General features: G+C 37.1%; 1 protein-coding gene across 2 annotated transcripts in view; it reads right to left on the reverse strand.

The window, feature by feature from the left end:
• The window catches only part of Pcsk2 (proprotein convertase subtilisin/kexin type 2), a 270,904-nt gene that overhangs the window by 225,358 nt on the left and 19,842 nt on the right, over positions 1-25,704 (reverse strand). Inside the window, exon 2 of one of the 2 annotated variants that reach the window (XM_027920805.2) lies at positions 8,468-8,572. The exons of the other annotated variant lie outside the window; for it this stretch is intronic. Within the exon in view, the coding sequence (XP_027776606.1) occupies positions 8,468-8,572 (105 nt within the window). The remainder of the gene's footprint in view (positions 1-8,467; positions 8,573-25,704) is intronic. 2 annotated transcript variants of the gene reach the window in all.

Consider the following 25,704-nt stretch of genomic DNA (forward strand, 5'->3'; position numbering starts at 1 on the left):
ATAAATGAGTTGCTATCAAGCAGTTAAAGGAGTTACATGGTGCATTTAATAACCATACACAAAATATTCATTTTTAGAGGATATAAGGAGGCATTTCAGGTCCACAAACATACTTCTTTTTAGCATCTTGGGGAAGGCTCAAGAAATCAGCTGAGGTAGATCAGAAAAGATTAGCCCTACATTCATTTAAGGTTTGATTTTTTTTTTTCCAGGAAATTCTAAAAGTTGGCCAACCCACGATTTGAGAGTTTGCATTTGGGGGGTTAGAAAAATGATACAGAGCCACATCTCTCCATGTTGCTTTTCTCTACACGACAGCTTGTCTGAATTCATCCAAAGAAAGTTAAACCTGCCTGGAGAGCTCTGGGCTTGCTGGTATCACTCCCCCACCCTGCACCAGTGTTCCTGCTTCTTTAGGAAGCATGGCCGTGCATTTAAAAATGTGCTCACGTCTAGGAAAACAACCAGGCTTACTCATTAGCAGCTTTTCCCCTGTCTTTCTAAAGCTGTAGTAAATAATTCTCCCCAGTTCCCCACAAATAGTTAATTATAGCACCAGCAGCAGCACTTTGAGGCGGGAAGCCAGGCACATCTGCAAAGCCCAGAGGAGATGCTGAAAGTCGCTCCCTGCTGTATAATAAAACCAGCAGATTAGGGCAGATGAGTTTTTCCCACAGGTCAGACATCGATGCAGACATCTCCCTCTGCTTCTTCTCTCACCCCGCTACCATGTTTCTCCTTCTTCTGATGCTGCCAAATCACTCTCAAAATGCATCGCTTATGAACATCTGCTGACCTCTTGGCAGGGTGTCCTGAAAATGAATTTGGCCACCAGATGGGAGGTGAAGTCAGAAACTGCTCTACTTGGGTCTCAAAGCTTTGCTATTTGGGCTCAAAATGTGGTCAAGGTCATGTGCCACAGATATGTGTTTATGCTCTGAACGAGAGGCAACTGGAGGAGACAGAGGGAGTGGATATGGAGTGCCACGTTCCACAGGAAGAACTCTGGCCCTGGAAGTCTTGTCAACTCTGAGTGAACTGGAACTTTCTTTCTGCTGACAAAAAGTGCCCAGTAATCTCAGCTCTTCCTAAGGGCACATGTCACCAAACCAGGAAAAATGAACCAGGAGCAGGACAGAGTGGGGGTCATGGAATACAGTGGATCAGTGTATGAACCCCAAGATTATTTTTAAAGGGGTGATAAGTGTTCATTTTTGTCCTACCAGATGTCCTTTGGGCTGATTCATGGGTGGAATGGGCTCCCAGAAAAATGTCTCCTGAACCAAATGTGAGATTTTTGTCTTTTACTGAAGGCAATTCAAGACTAACTGGAAGATATTGCAGTGTATCCCCAGATCTTTACAGAATTGTCTCACATCTCTAACTGCTGAAGATGGCTCAGAGTTTGTCTTCCACAGAGAATTTCCTTTGGTAGGAAAGAGAATTGCCTTTGGTAGAAAGAGGTGACTTACCTAAAATCAAGTCCCTTTCTGGGGAATGCCTCTTACTAAAATCTAGTTGATGCAAGGCACAAAAGCCTTTGCCTCAAGTTAGCATAACTCCAAAGGCCAACCCTGCTTCCAAGTTTCCTGAAGGGTTCACTGAGGCCCCAATGGTTCAAGTACATTTCAGATCAGCTTCTTTCTCTGCCTGATCCTGTTTCCTTTCTCCCCAAGAAACCTCCTGCATGCCACTCCCCATCTTAGAATCTGTTTCTAGGAAATCCAAGTTAAGATACCATCTTTGTTTACTTTCTCATAGAGAAATCATACCTTAGGGGATTGAATGCTAAAGTGCGCAAAGTAGAAATTATGCATGGTTAAAATTAACTTTGAAAAAGTTTAGGGAAGTTAGCCACCAATATTGTGTCTCTGTACATACTAAGTGTGAAATTTCAGAATCTAGTCATGTCCCCTTATTCCTTCAGCAGATGAAGAATTTGGTTTGTGTTCAGGAAATTTTTTGCACCCAAAGTATTATCTTTAAATGCTATAATCTCTCACCCAGAAAGGGAAAATCCTCCCGCCATGAGAGTTACCAGGGAACTGAGGCCAACTGTGCTCTCAGCCAATCCATCGTTGCTCTGTTCATGATCATTTTAGGGAATATGAGCATTGAGCAGAGGATGAACCAAAGTGCCCACCCTTGTTATTTCCTCTCCTTTTATCCTTTTCCATTTATAGCTGAACTCACTGAATTCATGTAAATTACATAAACTTAAGATGTAACTTCACTTTTTTTACTATACTATTTTTAATGTAGAGAATTGTTCATTAGTGAGGACAATTTATTTGAAAGAACCACACGTTCATAAGCATTATCAATTCTCACTTAGATTTTTATTTAAACTAAACCTTATGTTGAGAACAGTTTTCTTCCCACTAATTACTAATTCTGGCTGTGTGACCCGAAGGAGGTCATTTACCCTCTCTTGGTCTATTTTGTCTCACAGGTAAAATAATATTTTAAAGCTTCAATGCAAAGGGCTAAATTCATGTTTCCTTAGCACTCCTTCTGTTCTATAATTTTCTTTATGCAGAGATGTAGGGAAAATTAATTGATGAAATGCAAATTAGTGACAGAACAACCACTACAGGGATTTTTGTAAGTCATGAACTACACTTGGTCCAACTACTAACTACAAGGAAATAAGAATTCATGGCAACAGCAGTCATTCAGACCTGCTGGAATACAAAATACTATTAAAACTATTGTGTTTGCTATAATATTAATTATAAACTTACCATGTTACTTACTTATGATTCCTAATAAGTAAAATCTAATCAAATCTATCTGCTTCTTTCTTTCCCTCTAGGAGACATTTGGAAAACAAATTGGAGAATTCCAATACATTTCTTAGAGCAGAGTCTTAAAAGCACAAGCCTGACTATTTTAGATGTAACAAGTACAAGGATAAAACCAGCCTATTCTTTGGGTATAAATTCTTTTGAAAAGGTTCTAAAACTGTCAAACTACTCTTTTTTTTTTTTTTTTGTCCAGCCTCCAGGGTTGATTGACATGCATTCACCGCAAAGATAGAAAATGCCTCAAATTCCACCGGTTTAGTACTGGAGGAAGCTTGGGTCAAGAAAAAAGTGAAAGAGGATATTTTTTCTCCAAAATTTTTTTCATTTGAAAGTAGAAGGCAATGGTGCTCTTTTTGTCTTTTCCCTAGTGTTTGTTCTAAGTAATATTAAAATAGTTAACTTGTATAAATAGAAGAAAAAAAATGACTTGGTCACAATGCTTACAAGTGACCTGTCCTTATCATAAATCTATGATTAATGCTAAGTATTTGGGGAGGGGAAAGGAATTGGAAATTGAGAGCTTAGTAATTGCCACGAAAATCTTACATAACTCGTGGAGGAAGACAGCATGTGAATTTCTTGGCTTGCTTTGAACTTCTAAGCATTCAATATTCTTTTTGAAAAGATATGTGTTGACGGTGACTCAATTGCTCCTTATTGCTCTAGTAGGTTTATGGGTTCCTTAAGATCTCACTCTCTCAACAGCAATGCTTAACTTTTCTAATCGGAGTTTATGTATAGCTGTCTATGCATAAGGTGTTCATCAATTATAGTTAAATGACTGCACTGAGTTAGATTTTGTGCAAGTTCAGAAAAGTATGTGCAGCAATTACAAGCCATTCCTAGTCTCTGTCAACATCTGAGCTTCAACCATGATAATTAATCTCTTTTCAAAAACAATATTAATTACTATAGTATCAAATTGTGCAGAAGAAGAGTGTCTGGTTCACTCATTAGCTTAGACTTTTATGAGCAAATAACATAAATCATGTCTAATTAATTTCAAAGAACAAAAACGTTGTCTTTTGCAAATATTGTTTTTTATGGGGGCAAGGTATAAAATGTTTGAAGTGATTGCATTATCCAATGAAACTAACTTTTGTGGGTTATTGTAGTATATAAAGACTCCACAAATAGCTGGGTGTGCTGGCACAGGCCTGTAATCCCAGTTGCTCAGGAGGCTGAGGCAGGAGGATTGCAAGTTCAAAGCCAGCCTCAGCAACTTAGCAAGACCCTGTCTCAAAACAAAAAAATAAAAAGAACTGGAAATGTGGCTTAGTGGTTAAAACCCTCCAGAAATAGATCCTTAAGGAATAGAAATGGGTCCCTGCAGGATCATGTGACTGCCATTTAAACATGTGGATACATTTAGGAGAGAAAAGAAGCTAAAAAGGAACAGCTCCTAAATGTCAAACACACAAAACTATCATCCATTCTTTCAGATGGGGAAACAAGGAACATTGCCATTGGACGGATAGAGGTTCCTGTTTTGTAAAGTTGGAACAGGTTTAAAATGATTTTGAGGGATAATTGCATGGCCTAGTAAGATTGCTAAGAAGAAGAAATAAATGTTTGTAATACTTGAATCAAATGTAATTTCCCTCAACAAAGGAAGTTTAGGTTATTTCTTTACTAAATTACTTGGCTTCCATTTGACTAGTGTGTGTTACTCATAGAATGATGTGACTCCTCCGTTTTTTTAAATGCTTCTATGAGTGCATTCTAGTATTTCATAATTGCAGGGCTCATTTTGACCTAATCTTACATGCATGGAATATCATTTGCTCCATTTCTGTCCCCAGTGCTTCCTTTTCCCCTCCTATCATTCCTCTCCCTCTTTTTCTTCCTCTAAGACTCTACTGGTCTTCCTTCTATTTATGTTTTTTTTTCTTTTTCAAAATATATTTCATTTCAACATTATCTCAGATGTACAAGTAGGGTTCAACAGAATTAGAAACAAATATTATCTTAAATAAATCTAATCTTCAGCAACTTTTCAGGTCCTTGTAGAATTTATGTAGAATAATATGTCCACTGTGGACTACAATTAGGTTTGGCTTTGAGATTTGTTGACACTGTTCCAGCTAAAGTTTAACAAATCTCACAGAGACTTTTGGGTGGATAATATTTGTTTTTGAACTTGGTGTTGAGACAGCATTTTTAGTTTTATTATTTCATCCCAGTTTGGTGTTTATTACATCTTCGAATTATTTTAGCTATTGAAACTTTCTAGACACATTGTCATGACTTTGGTGGTTGTATGATGACTGAATATGTTCAGGAACTGAGTATGTTGGACTTTAGAAATCAAGAACTGGTTCTTCATGGGATTCTTAGTGATCAGTCTTGGAAGTAATGAAATAGCAATTGGTTTCTCTTAGCTATGATTATGAATGTGTCTAATGGAGAAGCTAGAGAGAAGATTACACTGTTTCCTGGATGCATATTTCAGAATAGGGTCACAAGAAGAGAAAAATACTATTTCATGTATTGAAATGCTGGGGAAAAATTATTAATGATGTATTCATTTGACAATCATTTACTGAGCAGCTACTATTCACTCAGGTACATAGTATGTAGAGATATTTCAGAAATAAACAAGATGCAATTATTGTTTTTTAGTATCTAAATGATGATGCTCAGCAACATACTAACCTTTTAAGCAGAAAGAATTAGAAAGACAAGAGAGTACCTTTAAAACAATCTACATCCCTGCATATTTAAACAAAGATAAACATATTGAAAGCAGCACTTTATAAATCTTTTCTAGTTTTTTCCCCCTATTTTACCTTAAACATAAAAATTAGTTGCTAAAACGAGGGAGACATCATTGAAATTTCTCTTCTAAAGTCAAAACAAGATAAAATGCCACCTTGGCCTTCCATTTTTTTTCTTCTTTATTTCTTGTTTTGATAGCTGATCTTTGGGCAAAACATTTCATAAGTAGGTCCAGTCCTGAGAGCCTGTCTCTGCTCAGACCATCTTGCACTTATGTTAAAGGTTCCTTGGGCTATGTAAGGGGATTTCACAAGCCCATGGACAATAAGAAAGGCCAGGCAGTTGTGCAGAGATGGCAGAAGGAAACTGAGCTGAGGTTCCATGCACAGTTATAGTTAGTAGGTCTAGGAGACAACACATTTCAGAGAATGATAAAACATCTTGTGTTCTTGGTTTATAAAGCATAACTCACAACATCTACTTAAGAGAGAAAAGCCTAGATCAACAATTCTTCTGGTTACTTTTCCCTTCCCCTTTTCTTCCTACATTTGTATTTACTTTTCTTTTTGCAATCTGTTGAAATGTGCTTGGGAACCCCAAACTAGACATGTTTTCCCTTTTGTTTAAGTTGACAAGCCCACAAGGAAGAGTCCTTATATTTCTACCCTTGTACTGTTCCTAGTCAATGTTTAAGGATAGTCATTGCCATATTTTGCTGTCAGCGGAAGCCAAAATTTGATGCCTTAATAACATCATGCAGGAGAGGTGTGGGATTCAGTCTAATATTTGGGGGAAAAGTACATATCATTTTTCTTTTTTATAAAGAATTAAGAGATTTTTCTGCCTGATCTATCTTCCTAGGATGAGTTTATTTTTGACATCATCTCTGATATTTAACCTTGATAAGAAGGTTTCCTTACTATCTTCTTGTGGTCTTCATGAACAGGGCAGGTGATAACTTCTATTAAGTACAGGTACCAAGACTCTTAAATGGCTGATGAACGGGGGTGAGTGCACTTTTAGTGATAATAGAAAATGTTTTGAAAAGAAAGACCATTGATTAAAATTACTAAAGCCTGCCTGATCTTCCTGTTTATTATCCAACCCATCTTATTTTCTCCTCTTTTTTTAAAATTTTTTTTAGTTGTCAATGGATCTTTTTATTATTATTATTTTTTATTTATATGCAGTGCTGAGAATTGAACCCTGTGCTTCGCACATGCTAGGCAAGAGCTCTACCACTGAGCTATGACCCCAGCCTTTATTTTCCCCTCTTCTGGAAAACATTATAATGCAAGAATCAAGATTTCATAGATTATTTCAAAAAGCTCTGAAATAAGAAAATCTTAGCCTACTCCCAATAATCTCTCTGACCCAAACAATGGCTTTTTAATTTCACTTTTCTCAGTTCTCCTTCTCAGCCTCAGCCTGTTAAGCATCTCTTTCCTTCTGTCTCTGGTTCCTTTTATGTGTTTCTGAGTGAATTTGGGGCCATATCTTTGATCATGGAAGAAGAGAAACCATGGGGCTTTTAAGAAAATATCTAAATGAAAGGAAAACAATTGGCTATGAAAGGCAAGATCAGAGGGCATAGTTGAAATGTAAGGAAAAATCAGTTATCACAATGCACCACAGTGATCTTTGCCTGCTTGGGACCACCTTGGATTCACAGATGAGACAGGCAAGATCAAGGGATCCCCAGGCAATGAGTTGGTACAGCCATGTCCAAGGCCATTATTACATGAAAAAGAAAGCTCTCACAGTGTTGCCAATTTCTACAACAGACCCCTTAAGAATGGTTGGCATTGGCTGGCAGCACCAGCCAGTTGGCCTCTTACTGAAAAAGCAATAATGAAGTAGTTTCTCAGAACAGAAATTCCACCCTAGGCCACGTTGGAAGACCTGGGTTGTGGAGGTAAAGAAAAATTGCCTGCCTGTCAGTTGGTGAATTCCTTTAATTAAAGCCTAAATTAAATGCAGGAAAAAAAATGTTCACATGAAAAGTCACACAAGAACGAGTTTCCAGATTCCATTTGTTCAAAAGAGTTCTCATCTGCAAATTTCTGACTCAAACATCTGACCCACTTTCCACCAGCTCTTTCCCAAGAGTCCTGGGAAAGAGGTTACTTTGCCTTCAATGTATAGAAAGCAACATGCCTTGGGTGTTACTTTCTGTCTTTGTAAGTTGCCTAAGAGAAATCAGATCTACTCATTTGGATCAGTGCACAGTGATGATCCAAGTTTCTATTCTGAAAAGCAGCGAGCAAGAACACTGGGAGAGGAGCTGCCTTGTGACTCAGATGGTACATTTGGTTGGGGGAAAGTCAAGCTTGAGCTATTGGAGGAAGTAGACATGACACCTGGAGTTTAAGAGTAAGATAAAGATTGAAGATTAAAAAACAAAAACAAAAGTTGGGGTCATGAGCATCAAGCAGAAAGTTGAGATACCATGGTAGATTAGGTTGGTGTGAGAAAATACGGGCTGGAAAGAAAGTCTGAAATGGTCTAGTGTCTACTGCAACCATGCATGGATACCAAGGAGCCCACCACCGGTTGGGAGAGCCAATTGTCTGTTGGCCCACTCACAATATGGGTGATGGCAATCTCTGCAAAGCATGTGGATTCATCAGTAGAAACTTTCAATAAACTCCTTAAACTTCTTGGTGTTTTTCCCATTCACCACAGGCCAAAACATATTCCTGTGCAACCCAGAATTCTCACACAAAAACTGAGGACAGGACAGCCAGGGAAGGGGTGGTGTCCTTGTTTTCTTCCCTTCCAGCCCTATAAAGGGGCCTAGGATTACTTATTAGACCCGTTTGTTCTCTCGTAATCCATTAAATGCCTTGACTTCAGAAGTCCCTGCCTACTCTTCTGTTCCCACTAAGTGAGCTCAGTGGTGCCAGTGGAGATTGGGAGGCAGTTATCCAGGGAGAACTCACCCTGGGGTCTCTCTCCAGCTGCTGCTTGTGATGTAGGCTGCGTCTTCTTTTGGCCTTTGCAAGACCATTGTGATAAAAGTGGTACAGGCCTTCTGCGAATGGTAGCTGTGGAGATGCAAACGGACACGAGAGACACGTTAGCTTCTGGGCTGGCCCAGGGACAGGAACACCTAAGCTGGTGCTGCAGAATGCAGACATCCTCCAGGCTAGGTATGTATGTGAGAAAGCCATTCACACCCTTTGTGCTACACTCGACCCCCTGTTTCCACCTGTACTTCTTCCCTTCTTCTTGCCTTTGCTTATACGGTGCTCATTCCCTCCTCTCTCCCCACACACCTCTCATTCTTTTCCCCAATTTCTATTCAACCTTTGATTCCCTTTCCTCTTCCTTGAAGTCTGCTTTGTATCCATACTGTGCCACGTTCTCCATTCTCCTTTCTTGGACTGGTGTTTATATTCCACGCATCACTTGGTTGCTTCAGAACTGTGTTATGACCTACTCCTTCCCTCACAGCTGGATTGTATGTCCTGTACATTGGGCTTTCACTGTGACCCCTTGGTACTTCTTATCAGGCTGGGCACAGAGGAACCACTTACATCTTGTAAATGCCCATTGGCTGATGGAACAGGTTTCCCTCTTTCTTGTTCCAAGGATTCTTGGAATCAGCTCTGAGTGTCAGAGACAGATAGAGAAACCACAATAATGAGAGTTTGTCTCCAGCACAGGGCCTGTAAGGTTTTAAAGCACCTAAAGAAAACCATCATTTGTTCTATGATTCTGGGTAACTTGGGAAATAAACTTGACCTGGAAGTTGGCAGACCTGGATGTGGCTCATATCTGTTACCATATAACAGAAAGACCTTGAGAAAGACACTCCCCCTCTAGGTTTTTTCCCCCTCTCTGTATATGTATGAGCTTTGAAGTTACCAGATCTTTGCCCTGTCTTTATGTGTTTCATAGTGTGAAGATATGCTCTTTATACACATTCACAAGCATTGACAGAATGCTAAAAAATTATGAACGCTGGGTGTGGTGGTGCATGCCTATAATCCCAGAGACTTGTGAGTCTGAAGCAGGAGGATTGCAAGTTCAAAGCCAGCCTCCCTAAGCAACTTAGTGAGACCCTGACTCAAAATAAAAATTTTTTAAAAAGGGGGTTGGGGATGTGGTTTAACATCTCTGGGTTCAATCCCTGGTACCAAATATTGTATGTACACGTATGTGTGTGTGTGTGTGTGTGTGTGTGTAAAAAGAGTGTGAATGTGTACTTTTTTTCTGGAAAGACAATACATGGTTTTTAATGAGATTTTCAAGGGGGGTCCTACTACAATTGTCTCACCACTCAAAGTATTTGCTACTGAAATTTAGGTGTGTGTGTGCTGCTACTCAGTGTTCAATAGAAAAGGGAAATGGATGTGAATGCTTTGACAGTAAGGTTTCCCAAATTAAGTGAGACCTATTTGAAACATTTTAGATCAAGTAAGATCTTGAGGTGGTTGAGATATTTCTTAAATATCATTTATTTCAAAAGGAATACAGAGTAAATTTGGAGAATAAAAACACAAGCAATGAAATAAAATTTCTTCATATTTTCTTTTTTAGGAGACTTAGATTTAAAAGTTGATTTGTTTACTGTGTGCTCCAGGCTCACCCACTCCCAAGAGCGAAATACTATGTGCTTAATAGTAAAATGAGTTAGTATCAGGTCTTCCCCTTTGATCACACACAGGCATCCACACATACACACACATGCACACACACTCAAAGAATATATATTTTTATACAAAATGTTTTTTCAGTTATCACTCATGCTTTCATAAAACTTCCATTTTCTACCTCTTTGGCAGCAGTGGTATAAGATTTTGTTATATGAGATATATCATAATTTATGTAGTATTTCATTATTGATGTATATCAAAAACTTTCATTCATGTTAAATATAAAGCTATATATAGCTTGGGTTGGGGGAGATTGTGAACCACAGAGTAGGAACCTCTAACACTTCACTCTTATGTAAAAGAAACTAAAACACTGAAAAAAACCCCTGTCAATTCAACTTTTTCAGAACTCTGGAAATTAATAAAATGCTTACAGTATCTTAAGGGTATTTATTCAAGAAAAATAGAGGAATCTCAATAATAAACAACAATATTTATGGTGTTTTTGCTTGCTCTATTCCTATCTTCTTCTCTCCATTTCTACAGTATCTTTGAAATCCAATAGTTTTAAAAATCACAACAGTTATGAAAACCAGCAATCTAATAGACAGCATAAGTTCAGAGCTATTCAAAAAGCTTCCTTCCCAGATAATTGTCTATAACATATCTGGAAAAGTCCCATTCAGAGGCTGGTTATTATTTGACCAAATTCAGAGTTTGCACAATAGGAAAAGTCCTATCTCCAGGGTGTTTGTTGAAAGCAATTTATGATAATTGTTTAACATTGCAGCTTTCTGAAACAGCTATACCAATTGAGGTAAACGAAAAGCTGGTAAAAATGTAAAACAAAGACATAGAGAATGAGATGTCCATAGAGGGTTTTACAAAGTTCCAATATATTTCCATAGACTTAGAAGGCTACACACATGTAGAGAGTTATGCATGTAATCAGAAAATACCTAAGATGATCCCAAGTTGACCTAGAGGCTCTATGAAAACAGGAAGTGAAGGCCATGACAGAGTTACAAGTCACCTGCCTGAGCATTAAAGGCATGGTACAATTTTAACACAGCATTCCTTGGAAAATGGTAAAAAACACCTTATTAATTCAAGGTCTTTAAGAAAATCTCTAAACATTATCTGACCACTAAGCTAATTAAGCCAGATTTAGTAGAACACTATAAATGTTAGACTTTACAATATAAGTCCAGGAAAAACACCAAACAAATGAATATCAACAAAAAACAATAACAAACAACAACAACAAAATTCAAAAACAACAACAACAAATTTGGAGGAGTGAATCTAATTTCCAGAGCTACCACATTATATTATTTAAAATAGCAAGTTTTCAGAAAAACATTATGAGGCAAATAAAGAAACAAGAATATATGGCTAATACATAGGATAAAAAATAACAATCAATAAAAATTCTCTAAGTCCAGATGTTGGATTTGCTACACAAAAACTTAATCAACTATTATAATGAAGACATCATGTATAAGGAATCAAAGGAAAGTATGAGAATAATGAGTCATCAAATAGAGAATATAAATAATGAGACAAAATGTAAAAAATAATGGAATAGAAATTCTAGAACTGAAAATTATAATAACTGAAAAGAAAAAAATTCTTATATGTTCTCAATAGTAGATTTGAATTGGCAGAAGAAAGAATTAACAAACATGAATACAGGGCAATTGAGATTTTTCAGTTTGAGGAACAGACAAAAAAATGAAGTAGAATGAGCCGGGAGAACTTCAGAGACTTGTGATACCAACATAACCAAACTGTGAGTTTCAGAAGAAAAGGAGAAAGATAAATAGAATTACCTTTTGAAAATTTTCCTAATTTCATGTAAATTATTATTATTCTTTTCTAAGAAGCTCAACAAGTTCAAAGTAGGATAAACACAGAGATCTTCACTTAGACACAACATAATCAAGCTGCCAAACATCAAACAGGAAATGTTCAGTAAGATCAGCAACTGACATCTTATTGGAAGTCATGGAAGTCATAAGACAGTGAGAAGATATATGAAAAGTGCCAAAACAGAGGTTGTCCACCATTCCGTATCTGGCAAAACTAACTTACAAATCCAGAGCTTGCTCATGGCAGGAGTGAATAGTATACAAAGCTGCTTCATGGATCAGAAAGAAAAGAAAAGAAGATGAAGAATATGGATCCCATTATCTCTTTCAAGGGCATTTCCCTCATGACATAAAGACCTCTCACTAGACCCCATCTCTTAAAAGATTCCATCCCCACCAATAGCACCAAGATAGGGACCAAGTCTTTAACACATGGGCTTTGGGGGGACATTCCAAATTCAAACAATAGAAATATTATTCTCTAAAATTCTTTTTATTTCTGTATGTTGGTAGTGAAGGCCTATCTTTGATGGCTGATTTTGCTTATTTAAGCTTTCTCTTTTATTTTTTGGTAAAAATCACTAGAGAACTTTTCTTCTCCCCCTCCCTACCTTTATTGTGATTTAGCTTCCACATATCAGTGGAAAAATTTGATCTTTGGTTTTTTTGGGATTGGCTTATTTCACTCAGCACAATGGGGTTCTAATTAGATAAGATATATACTATGCTTCTATACATTTATTAAAATGGATTCTACTGTCATATAAAACTAAGGAGAATAAATAAAATAAAATAAAACAAAAAAGATGTTAATGATAGAGAAAACTGACTATGAGGTATATAGAAATATTTGTACTGTCTTCTTGATTGTGATATCAGATAGCTAAAACTGTCTTTAAAAATAGCCTTTTAATAAAAGAAAAGACAAAAAAAATCACTAGAGATTTTCAACTTACTGAATATTTCAAAGAATAACTTGGATTTATTGATTTTTCTATATTGTTTTTCTATTTCTATTGCACTTATTTTAACTTGAATATTCAAATTTCTCAAATTCCCTCCTCTGTTTGCTTTGGGTTTAATTTGTACTACTATGTACTCCCACCATGATGTGCTGCCTTGCCAGAGGCCCCAAAGCAAGAAGGCCATTGGAACATGGACTGAAACCTCCAAAACCATGAACCACAATGCATCTTTTCTCTTCATGAGTTGATTAATTCAGGTATTTTGTTACAGAAACAGACAACAAACTATCACAAATATGAATATATGTAAGCCAACAAATTAGATAACCTGAGTGAAATAAGCAAATTCCTAGAAAGATTATAAAAAATTATAAAAAAGCTCAAGAAGCCACAGAAAATTTAAATAGACCTATAACAAGTAAACTGATTGAAGTAATAGTTTAAAAACTTCCTACAAAATGAAGTCCAAGCCCAGACGACTTCACTGGTAAATTCTATCAACTGTTTAAAGCCTGATACTAATCATTCAGATACTCTTCCAAAAAATGGAAGAGGAAGAAACACTTTTCAACATATTTATTGAGTCTAATATTACCCTTATACAATAACCATAAAATGATATTGTAAGAAAATAAAAACTGTAGAATTCTGTCCCTTACAAACATACACCCAGACATTCTCATAAAAATGCTAGCAAACTAAGTCCAGTAATATATAAAAATAATTATCCACTATGACCAAATGAAGTTTATCTGAGAAATGCAAGGGTGTTTTAAAATCTGAAAATCAACTATCAAAATAATATCCTTTATTCAATAGAATAAATCATCTCAACAAATACAGAAGAATATTTCAAAAATTTAATATCCTTGTGTGATAAACAATTTTTTTACAGACTAGGAAGGAAAGAAACCTCATGAATCTAATAAATGCGCTTGTGAAAAATTCACAGCTTATATCATGTTCAATGGTGAAAAATAGAATGCTTTCTGCACAAGAGAAGAAAATGAGAAAAGTGTTTGCATTTGTCACTTCTATTCTGTAGGTATTAGAGGTTCTACTGAGGTAAATTAGGCAAGGAAAAGAAATAAAGTTAGCCAGATTAGAAGGGAAGAAGGAAATCTATATTTGCAGAAGATTTATATTGTGTGTACAAATTCTTAAGGAATCTACAAAAATTATTTCTACTCACAAATGAATTCAGCAAGGTTTCCGGGTCAAAGATTAACATCCAAAAACCAATTTTATTCTATACACAAGCAATGAATGCTTTAAGAATGGAATTACAACAACACTTTACATTTATAATAATAGCAAATAAATAAAATAACTTGTGGATAATTTGACAAAAATTTCTAAGACCTGTAAACTAAAATGTATAAAACAACATCGAAAGAAATTAAAGGAGATCTAAGTAAATGGAAAGACATCCCATATTCATGGATTTTTAACATAGCAATACTCCTTAATTTATCCACAGTATCTAAATAATTCCTTTCAAAATCTCAGCTATTGTTTTTGCTTTTTCTAAAATTCAAGTGGAAATTTAAAGAAACCAGAGTAGCCAAAATAATCTTGGAAAAAAAAAGTTATAGAACTCATACTTTTCAATAGCAAAACTAATTATAAAGCAACAATAACCAAGATGGTGGCATCGTTCAACAGGATAAAACTGAGAGTAGTGAAATAATTAATAATAATCTATTATGGTCAATTGATTTTCAAAATGGATGCCAATAAAAGTTTTTTTTTTTTACATTGAAGTTTATTGAGTTTACAAATCTCAAGTATGCAGCTAAGTGTACAACCATATGACTAAAATTCTTATTAAGAAAATTCTCAAGAATACCAGAATGTTCCCTTGAACTTATTTATCATAAATAGCCCATCTAAGATATAATCATCATTCTAACTTTCTTTATTAATTTACTTTGCTTGTCCTTGAACATCGCAACTTGGATGGTATAATGTATATTCTTTGTGAGGATATTTTTGCTCCATGTAATCATAATGCTGGTAAGGGTCATCCATGTTAATTCATTAAATTATTATAATTTTTTTTAAATTTTTTATTGTTGGTTGTTCAAAACATTACAAATTTCTTGACATATCATATTCCACACTTTGATTCAAGTGGGTTATGAACTCCCACCTTCACCCCATACACAGATTGCAGAATCACATCAGTTACACATCCATTGATTTACATACTGCCATACTAGTGTCTGTTGTGCTCCGCTGCCTTTCCCATCCTCCCCCCTCCCCCCTCCCCACCTCTCCCCTCCCCTCCCCTCCTCTCTCTCTACCCCCTCCACTGTATAACCCTGAGGGTCTCCTTCCATTTCCATGCAATTTCCCTTCTCTCTCCCTTTCCCTCCCACCTATCATCCCTGTTAAATGTTAATCTTCTTCTCCTGCTCTTCGTCCCTACTCTGATCTTAGTTACTCTCCTTATATCAAAGAAAACATTTGGCATTTGTTTTTTAGGGATTGGCTAGCTTCACTTAGCATAATCTGCTCTAATGCCATCCATTTCCCTGCAAATTCTATGATTTTGTCATTTTTTAATGCCGAGTAATACTCCATTGTGTATAAATGTCACATGTTTTTTTATCCATTCGTCTATTGAAGGGCATCTAGGTTGGTTCCACAGTCTTGCTATTGTGAATTGTGCTGCTATGAACATCGATGTAGCAGTGTCCCTGTAGCATGCTCTTTTTAGGTCTTTAGGGAATAGACCGAGAAGGGGAATAGCTGGGTCAAATGGTGGCTCCATTCCCAGCTTTCCAAGAAATCTCCATACTGCTTTCCAAATTGGCTGCACCAATTTGCAGTCCCACCAGCAATGTACAAGTGTACCCTTTTCCCCACATCCTCGCCAGCACTTGTTGTTGTTTGACTTCATAATGGCTGCCAATCTAACTGGAGTGAGATGGTATCTTAGGGTGGTTTTGATTTGCATTTCTCTGACTGCTAGAGATGGTGAGCATTTTTTCATGTACTTGTTGATTGACTGTATGTCCTCCTCTGAGAAGTGTCTGTTCAGGTCCTTGGCCCATTTGTTGATTGGGTTGTTTGTTCTCTTATTGTCTAATTTTTTGAGTTCTTTGTATACTCTGGATATTAGGGCTCTATCTGAAGTGTGAGGAGTAAAGATTTGTTCCCAGGGTGTAGGCTCCCTATTTACCTCTCTTATTGTTTCTTTTGCTGAGAAAAAACTTTTTAGTTTGAGTAAGTCCCATTTGTTGATTCTAGTTATTAACTTTTGTGCTATGGGTGTCCTATTGAGGAATTTGGAGCCCGACCCCACCGAATGTAGATCGTAGCCAACTTTTTCTTCTATCAGACGGCGTGTCTCTGATTTGATATCAAGCTCCTTGATCCATTTTGAATTCATTTTTGTGCATGGCGAGAGAAAGGGATTCAGGTTCATTTTGTTGCATATGTATTTCCAGTTTTCCCAGCACCATTTGTTGAAGATGCTATCCTTCCTCCATTGCATGCTTTTAGCCCCTTTATCAAATATAAGGTAGTTGTAGTTTTGTGGATTGGTTTCTGTGTCCTCTATTCTGTACCATTGGTCCACCCGCCTGTTTTGGTACCAGTACCATGCTGTTTTTGTTACTATTGCTCTGTAGTATAGTTTGAAGTCTGGTATCGCTATACCGCCTGATTCACACTTCCTGCTTAGCATTGTTTTTGCTATTCTGGGTCTTTTATTTTTCCATATGAATTTCATGATTGCTTTCTCTATTTCTACAAGAAATGCCGTTGGGATTTTGATTGGCATTGCATTAAACCTATAGAGAACTTTTGGTAATATCGCCATTTTGATGATGTTAGTTCTGCCTATCCATGAACAGGGTATATTTTTCCATCTTCTAAGATCTTCTTCTATTTCTCTCTTTAGGGTTCTGTAGTTTTCATTGTATAAGTCTTTCACCTCTTTTGTTAGGTTGATTCCCAAGTATTTTATTTTTTTTGAAGATATTGTGAATGGAGTGGTTGTCCTCATTTCCATTTCAGAGGATTTGTCGCTGATATACAGGAATGCCTTTGATTTATGCGTGTTGATTTTATATCCTGCCACTTTGCTGAATTCATTTATTAGCTCTAATAGTTTCTTTGTAGAGCCTTTTGGGTCTGCTAGGTATAGAATCATATCATCTGCAAATAGTGATAACTTAAGTTCTTCTTTTCCTATTTTTATGCCTTTAATTTCTTTCGTCTAATTGCTCTGGCCAGTGTTTTGAGAACTATGTTGAACAGAAGTGGAGAGAGAGGGCATCCCTGTCTTGTTCCAGATTTTAGAGGGAATGCCTTCAGTTTTTCTCCATTCAGAATGATGCTAGCCTGAGGCTTAGCATAGATTGCTTTTACAATATTGAGGTATGTTCCTGTTATCCCTAGTTTTTCTAGAGTTTTGAACATAAAGGGACGCTGTACTTTGTCGAATGCTTTTTCCGCATCTATCGAGATGATCATATGGTTCTTATTTTTAAGTCTATTGATGTGGTGAATAACATTTATTGATTTCCGTATATTGAACCAGCCTTGCATCCCAGGGATGAATCCTACTTGATCATGGTGCACAATTTTTTTGATATGTTTTTGTATCTGATTCGCCAGAATTTTATTGAGGATTTTTGCATCTAGGTTCATTAGAGATATTGGTCTGTAGTTTTCTTTCTTTGAAGTGTCTTTGTCTGGTTTAGGTATCAGGGTGATGTTGGCCTCATAGAATGAATTTGGAAGTTCTCCCTCTTTTTCTATTTCCTGAAGTAGCTTGAAAAGTATTGGTATTAGTTCTTCTTTAAAGGTTTTGTAAAATTCTGCTGTATACCCATCCGGACCTGGGCTTTTCTTAGTTGGTAGTCTTTTTATGGTTTCTTCTATTTCCTCAATTGATATTGGTCTGTTTAGGTTGTCTATATCCTCCTGACTCAATCTGGGCAGATCATATGACTTAAGAAATTTATCTATGCCTTCACTATCTTCTAATTTATTGGAGTGTAAGGATTCAAAATAGTTTTTGATTATCTTCTGTATTTCTGAAGTGTCTGTTGTGATATTGCCTTTTTCATCCCGTATGCTAGTAATTTGAGTTCTCTCTCTTCTTCTCTTCGCTAGCATCGCTAAGGGTCTGTCGATTTTGTTTATTTTTTCAAAGAACCAACTTTTAGTTTTGTCAATTTTTTCAATTGTTTCTTTTGTTTCGATTTCATTAATTTCAGCTCTGATTTTAATTATTTCTTGCCTTCTACTTCTTTTGCTGTTGTTTTGCTCTTCTTTTTCAAGGATTTTGAGATGAAGTATGAGATCATTTATTTGTTGGTTTTTTCTTTTTTTAAGGAATGAACTCCAAGCAATGAATTTTCCTCTTAGAACTGCTTTCAATGTGTCCCATAGATTCCGATATGTTGTGTCTGTGTTTTCATTTATCTCTAAGAATTTTTTAATTTCCTCCTTGATGTCTTCTATAACCCATTGATCATTCAGTAACCTATTGTTCATTCTCCAAGTGATGTATGCTTTTTCCTTCCTTCTTTTATCGTTGATTTTCAGTTTCATTCCATTATGATCAGATAAGATGCATGGTATTATCTCTACTCCTTTATATTGTCTAAGAGTTGCCCTGTGACATAATATATGATCTATTTTTGAGAAGGATCCATGTGCTGCTGAGAAAAAAGTATAATTGCTTGATGTTGGGTGGTATACGCTATATATGTCAATTACGTCTAGGTTATTAATTGTGTTATTGAGTTCTATAGTTTCCTTATTCAACTTTTGTTTGGAAGATCTGTCCAGTGGCGAGAGAGGTGTGTTGAAGTCTCCCATGATTATGGTATGGTGGTCTATTAGACTCTTGAACTTGAGAAGAGTTTGTTTGACGAACATAGCTGCACCATTGTTTGGGGCATAAATATTTATGATTGTTATGTCTTGTTGGTGTATGGTTCCCTTAAGCAGTATGTAGTGTCCCTCTTTATCCCTTTTGATTAACTTTGGCTTGAAATCTATTTTATTTGATATGAGTATGGACACTCCTGCTTGTTTCCGAAGTCCATATGAGTGATATGATTTTTCCCAACCTTTCACCTTCAGCCTATGTATATCTTTTCCTATCAAATGCGTCTCCTGTAGGCAGCATATTGTTGGGTCTTGTTTTGTGATCCATTCTACTAGCCTGTGTCTCTTAATTGGTGAGTTTAAGCCATTAACATTTAGGGTTATTATTGAGATATGGGTTGTTCTTCCAGTCATATTTGTTTATTTCTGTTACTAAACATGGTTTGTTTTCCTCTTTGATTATTTCCCCCCCCCTTTACTGTCCTACCTCCCACTGTTGGTTTTCATTGTTATTTTCCATTTCCTCTTCCTGTAATGTTTTGGCGAGGATGTTTTGAAGAGATGGTTTTCTAGCTGCGAATTCTTTAAACTTTTGTTTATCGTGGAAGGTTTTAATTTCATCTTCCATCCTGAAGCTTAATTTCGCTGGATACACAATTCTTGGTTGGAACCCATTTTCTTTCAGTGTTTGAAATATGTTATTCCAGGATCTTCTAGCTTTCAGAGTCTGTGTTGAAAGATCAGCTGTTATCCTGATTGGTTTACCCCTAAATGTAATCTGCTTCCTTTCTCTTGTAGCTTTTAAAATTCTCTCCTTATTCTGTATGTTGGGCATCTTCATTATAATGTGTCTAGGTGTGGATCTCTTATGATTTTGCACATTCGGCATCCTGTAGGCTTCTAGGATTTGGGATTCTGTCTCATTCTTCAAGTCTGGGAAGTTTTCTCCTATTATTTGATTGAATAGACTGCTCATTCCTTTGGTTTGGAGCTCTGTACCTTCCTGTATCCCAATGACTCTTAAGTTTGGTCTCTTAATGTTATCCCATATTTCTTGGATGTTCTGCTCATGGTTTCTTAACAGTCTTGCTGAGCTGTCTATGTTCTTTTCCAGTTGAAATACTTTGTCTTCATTGTCTGATGTTCTATCTTCTAAGTGTTCTACTCTGCTGGTAGTATTCTCCATTGAGTTTTTAAGTTGGTTTATTGCTTCCTGCATTTCTAGGATTTCTGTTTGTTTGTTTTTTATAACCTCTATCTCCCTGTATAGTTGATCCTTTGCTTCCTGGATTTGTTTGTGTAATTCATTGTCGAAGTGATCTTTCATTGTCTGATCTTGCTGTCTAATGTCTTCCTTGATACTCCAGATCATCTGAAGCATGTATATCCTGAATTCTTTATCTGACATTCCATCTGCTGCAGCTGTTACCTCTTCTAAAGTTGCGTTGACCTGCATTGCTTGTGGTCCTTTCTTTCCTTGTCTTTTCATACTGCTTGAGTATCTTTCCTGCAGGCGCGGGCGGCGGCTCTGCTCTCTCCTTATTCCAATTGGGGTGTCGTGGCTACCACGCTGGCAGGTCACTGGGCCTGTTCTGGGCGCTGGTGGTGGCTCTGTTCTGCCCCTACTCCAATTGGGGTGACGAGTGTACCACGCCGGCAGGCCACCGGGCCTGATCCGCCGGTCGGTTGCAGGTTTGCCTACCCTGCAGGTGCGGGCGGCGGCTCTACTCTGCCTCTACTCCAAATGGGGTGATGTGTCTGTCGTACCGGCAGGCCACTGGGCCTGTCCCGCTGGTCGGTCGCAGATCTGCCCACCTTTCGGGCACGGGTGGCGGCTCTGCTCTGCCCCTACTCCAATTGGGGTGTGGTGACTACCCCGCCTGCAGGTCGCTGGGCCTGTTCCTGGCACGGGCGGTGACTCTGCTCTGCCCCTACTCCAATTAGGGTGGTGTGTCGCCAATAAAAGTTAATGGGAAAGAATAGGCTTTTCAATAGGCCATGTGTGAACAAGTGTATATTCACAAGAAAAAGTATATTTGTATCCCTATCTCACACCACATACAGAATTCAACTTGAAATGAGATTTATAGCCCTAACTATTAAGAGCTAAAACTGAACAACTCTTAGAATAAAGCATAGAAAGACATCTAAGCAACTTAGGGTTAGGCAATGCTTTCTTAGATACTTTTGATATTTTCAGAAAGTTTTCTTGTAAGGTTGTATATTTAAAAAAAAAAAACAAAAACTGAATAAGAACACAAACATTCATTTTTTCCACACTTTCAACCACAGTGGATAGACATTTTAATTTTTGCCAATTTAATGGATATAATTTGAATTTCTTTGATTATTTTGAATGTGTCAGTATGTTTCATGTTTTTATTCACCATTTTAATTTCTTCTCTTTCAATTGCCTATTTTTACATCTAGTGCATTTTTCTATTGTACATTTCTGTTTCCTTTCCATAAGCCAAGCACTGTGTTTGGTGCTGTAGAGACAAAAATAACTATGACATAGTCTCTGTCTGCAAATATCTCACATCCCACCAGGGAAAACATATTTGTACATAGCAGCACATTAATGGTACTCTTAAATTCTGACTTTTCCACTAAATGTGTATATGATCTTTGGCAAGTTATTTTACCCCTCTGGCCTCAACTTCTTTACTTGTGAAACAGGATGTTTCCTTGTCTTGATGTTGTCAGAGAAACTAAATGAGATAGAATGTGAAATATTCTTGGAATAATGTTAAGCACTGGTGAGCACTCAGTAAATGTTTGCCACTTCTTTTTAATTGCCAGAGTTATGGTCAATTTTCCATGAGAATCCAAAAGAGAGATTATTTTAGTCAGAGGGATACCCGAGGAATATTTTATAAATTTTTTTTCCAGGAAGTAAAGGGCATTTAGGGTAAAAGAATATTTTCAATTTTATTAATTTTGTAATTTCCTAGAGTTTCAAATTTGAAGTTTTGACAAGCTAGCCACTGTTCTTTGACACTCCCCATATCAAGAGGTCCATGATCCAAGCTCTTGAGTCTGGGAAATATGACTGTGTGGTGGAGCCAGATACGGTGGCATGCACCTGTAGACCCAGTTAATCTGCAGGCCAAGGCAGGAGGATTAACCAGCCTGAGGCAATATAGTAAAACCCTGATGTATACACATACACACACAAACACATATTTTAGAATGTCTGAATCTAGGTCATGAAATGCATGCACCTTCTGCCTTAAGCTTTAACATTTGCTATTACAATCCTGACTTACTATTCAAAAAGCTCTTCTACTCTCAAGATGGCATGCTATGAGGAAGCCCCAAATCCTGGCTGAGCCCAGCCTTCAAGTCAGCATGAATCAGAAAACAATTGCCTAACTGAAGAAACTTCTGATTCCAGACTTAAGCTGTTCCAGTCATCCTCTAGCTGTTAAGTCTTCCCAACTGAGTCCTGAGACACTGTGGATGATGGACAAGCCATCTACTCTGTGCCTATCTGAATTTCTGATCCCTAAATTTATGATAATAATAAAATAAAGGTTGTTTTATATCACTAAATTTCAAGTTGGTTTGTTACTCAGCAATGAATAATAAGAAACAAACAGAAAACTTTAAAAAATGTGTTTAATCCCCTCAGCTTTCAAGACTACACAATTTTAAATTACAGTGATATTAACAATACTAGTTGTCTATCATTTTGTGACATTAGCTAGGAGCACTTCAAATGGGACATCCCTGGTTCAGGAGGAGAGGGATGAAGTTAAATCAAAAGATACAGGGTGGACTTGAAGGGTGCAGCCAACTTTGCTAGGGGACTGGTGTGCGAATAAAAATCTTTTAGAATATTGCAGGTTTTGTGATTTAGTTCCTGTTCATTAAAAACCACATTCTCTAGGGCAAATTTAACATAAATATTTAATGTGCATTTTCCAGGCTCAATAGTTCTTGAATCCTCTCTCTACTTAACCTCACTTATGTGCTTAGGGTAATGTTAAAATTTTATTTGAAAAAAAGTAGAGGGAGGGAAAGAAAATAGATGTATGGTCTTTCGCTCTCTTAAGACTTATGCCTTTGGCCATTGTCTGATAGTATGAACTTTGAGTTTTATTTTCTATTATGGAGGGAGGGCACTGTAACTCTGAGAATTTTAACCCTAGAAAGGAATTTCGGATTAAGTGCCAATGGGCATTGGAGGAACATACTTTACCATTATTCTGGCTTTATTTTACTGATTTTTAGAAATTAAATTTGAATGGAGGCAAAAAAAAGATCTTCTTTACAGTGAAATTCCAATTAAGAAATATAGAAGTAATGATGGAACTTGAACCTCATCATTTAGGAAATCTGTTTTATGGTTTGGGTTTGAAGGCTCTCCCAGACTCGTTTATTGAAGGATTGTTCTCCAATGCAGCCATGTTCAGAGGTGAGGTTTTGGGGAAATGATTGGATCATGAGGACCCTGACCTCATCAGTGGTCAAACTCACTGATGAATCAATAATGTGATGGCATTATGGGGAGGTGGTGGAAATTTTAGGAGGTAGAGGAAGTAGGCACTGGGGATGTGCCCTGGAAGGGATTGCTTATTGCCTCTTCTGTTCCTTCTCTCTGCTTCCTGGCTGACATGAACTGTTTCTCCACCACACTCTTCTACTATGATGTTCTGCCTCATCTCAGGCCCAAAGCAAAGGAGCAAAACGACTAGGGACTATGTGAGCTAAAATAAAATCTTTCCTCCTTGAAGTTGTTCCTGTCAGATATTTTGGTAACTGCGATTAAAAGCTAGCATACCACAGCAATAACTGTAGCTGGAAAGTATTATCAATGGATGCTAAAATTAATGAATGAAATATAATAACATATAAAGGGAAATTGTATTCTTTTAATGGAGAACCCCAGTAGAGGCCACCTTAACCAAATGATCTAAATTAACCTCAACAGTGATGAGACACATCAAAATCGTGTATCTCAATATAATGCATCAAGATGAACACAACCTCACTTGTGTGACCTCTTTAAGGTCATCATGTTCATGAAAGACCAAGGGTTGTAGAACTTTTCCAAGTTGGAGAAGAGTAAGGAGACATAACAAATTTTCTTAATGCATATCCTGGATTGTATCCTAGATTAGAAAAAAAAAGAACATTAATGGGGCAATTGGAAAAATTTGAATAAGTTCTATAGATAACCTAATAGTATTATATCAGTGTTTATTTTTGGCTTTGGTAATTGTACTACGGTTATATAAGATATAAACTTTGGAGAGGCAAGATTAGCATATATGGAAACTGTGTTATTTGTTTTAAAGTAATGTTTCCTTCTTTTTTGAGACAATAATACTCCATTGTATTTATATACCACATTTTGTTTATCCATTCATCTGTTGATGGACACTAGGGTTGCACATTCTACATTTGGATATTGTCAATAATGTTGCTATGCATGTGAATGCATCTGTGTTAATTATGCAATGTTTCCTTAAGTGTAAGATTATTTTCAAATTGCAAGTAAAGAATGTAAAAAATATGATAAAATTGAAATTCAAATATCCCCAGGAGGTTGTATAGTTAACAGTTTTAAGTCATAGACCTACCACTTCTGTTTGTCACACACTGAGTTCACATTCCATGGTTGTATTACCTGAGGCACTTGAATTGTATGCTCGGGCTCCTTCTAACTACATTGCTTTTTAGAGATAGACACTAGGACTCAGGGAAGGTTAGGGTTTGCCTAGTAGAGAGGATTCTTGGTGAAAATGCTGATCTCCTGCATATCCATCACCTTCCCACCACGCTGCTTCCGTTGCATTCCCATTCTCCATCCCCCATTTGTAGTCATGCCTATGAATCCACTGGGCTGCAATTCCTGATAAAGAACCAGGCTCTAGGTGACATTCCCACCTTAAGACTCATGATCCTGGATTCCTTGGTAAGAGAAATTGCCTTAGCTATGGAATAAAATGGAGCTAATTGGTTTCATAAAGGGGTAGAGCTTTAAATCAGAAACGGGCTGGCTTAGTGTTGGCCAATAAGCATATCTGACAAAATACTAATCTGCAGGCATGGTTATTTTTCTGGACATTTTTTTTTTTTTTTTTTTTTTTGCTTCTTGTATTGGAAGTGCAGATCCCAGATCCACTGTCCTCTGAGCATCTGCCAGACAGCTGCTTGAGAACTCTGTGCAAGCATGAGCCCCACAATAGGGAGGGAAAGACAGATGCTTATAGTAGAAGATACGTGCCACCCACACAGACCTTAATGATGTAATGCTGATTGACGCATTCTTCTAAGTAGAGTGCTTGTATTGCAAACAACAAGGATACCAAAAACAGTGGTAGGTCTCCCAACACTCACCTGCGTGCCCTAATAAAAAACTCTCAGATCTTGGACATTTAATACATTTTTAAATGTTTTCTTCATTGAAACACCTCTCTCTCTCTCTCTCTCTCTCTCACACACACACACACACACACACACACACTCTTTTACATCACTACCTTATTCTCTTAAGGAAAAATATGCATAGTTCCAGAAAGAATAAGAAAAAAAAGTAAAATAAAAAAATTCACAGTAAATTGTCAGCTTGAAGATTCAGGCTAGGTGACAGAATAATAATGCTGCTAACTCAGACTTGCCGAGTTTTTAGAAATGCTCATTATGCCGCAAAAATTTATGGATCCCAGCAATGCTGCTCACTGCCTCCCTTTTTTTCCACTTGCTTCATTTCAAACAGATAACTATGGCTCTAGCTTTCTGAACCCATAGGCTCCCCTCTCCCAGAAGCAGGGAAGGGCCCCTCCTCCCAGAAACTGACAACCAATTGTGAACAGCTAACAAGTGCTCAGTTATGGAGCCCACTGCCTGCCTGCCTTTAGCTCAGAGTTCTCTCCCCTAG

The sequence above is a fragment of the Marmota flaviventris genome, chromosome 2 (genome assembly GCF_047511675.1).
Source record: "Marmota flaviventris isolate mMarFla1 chromosome 2, mMarFla1.hap1, whole genome shotgun sequence".
In the NCBI taxonomy this organism is placed as follows: Eukaryota; Metazoa; Chordata; class Mammalia; order Rodentia; family Sciuridae; genus Marmota; species Marmota flaviventris.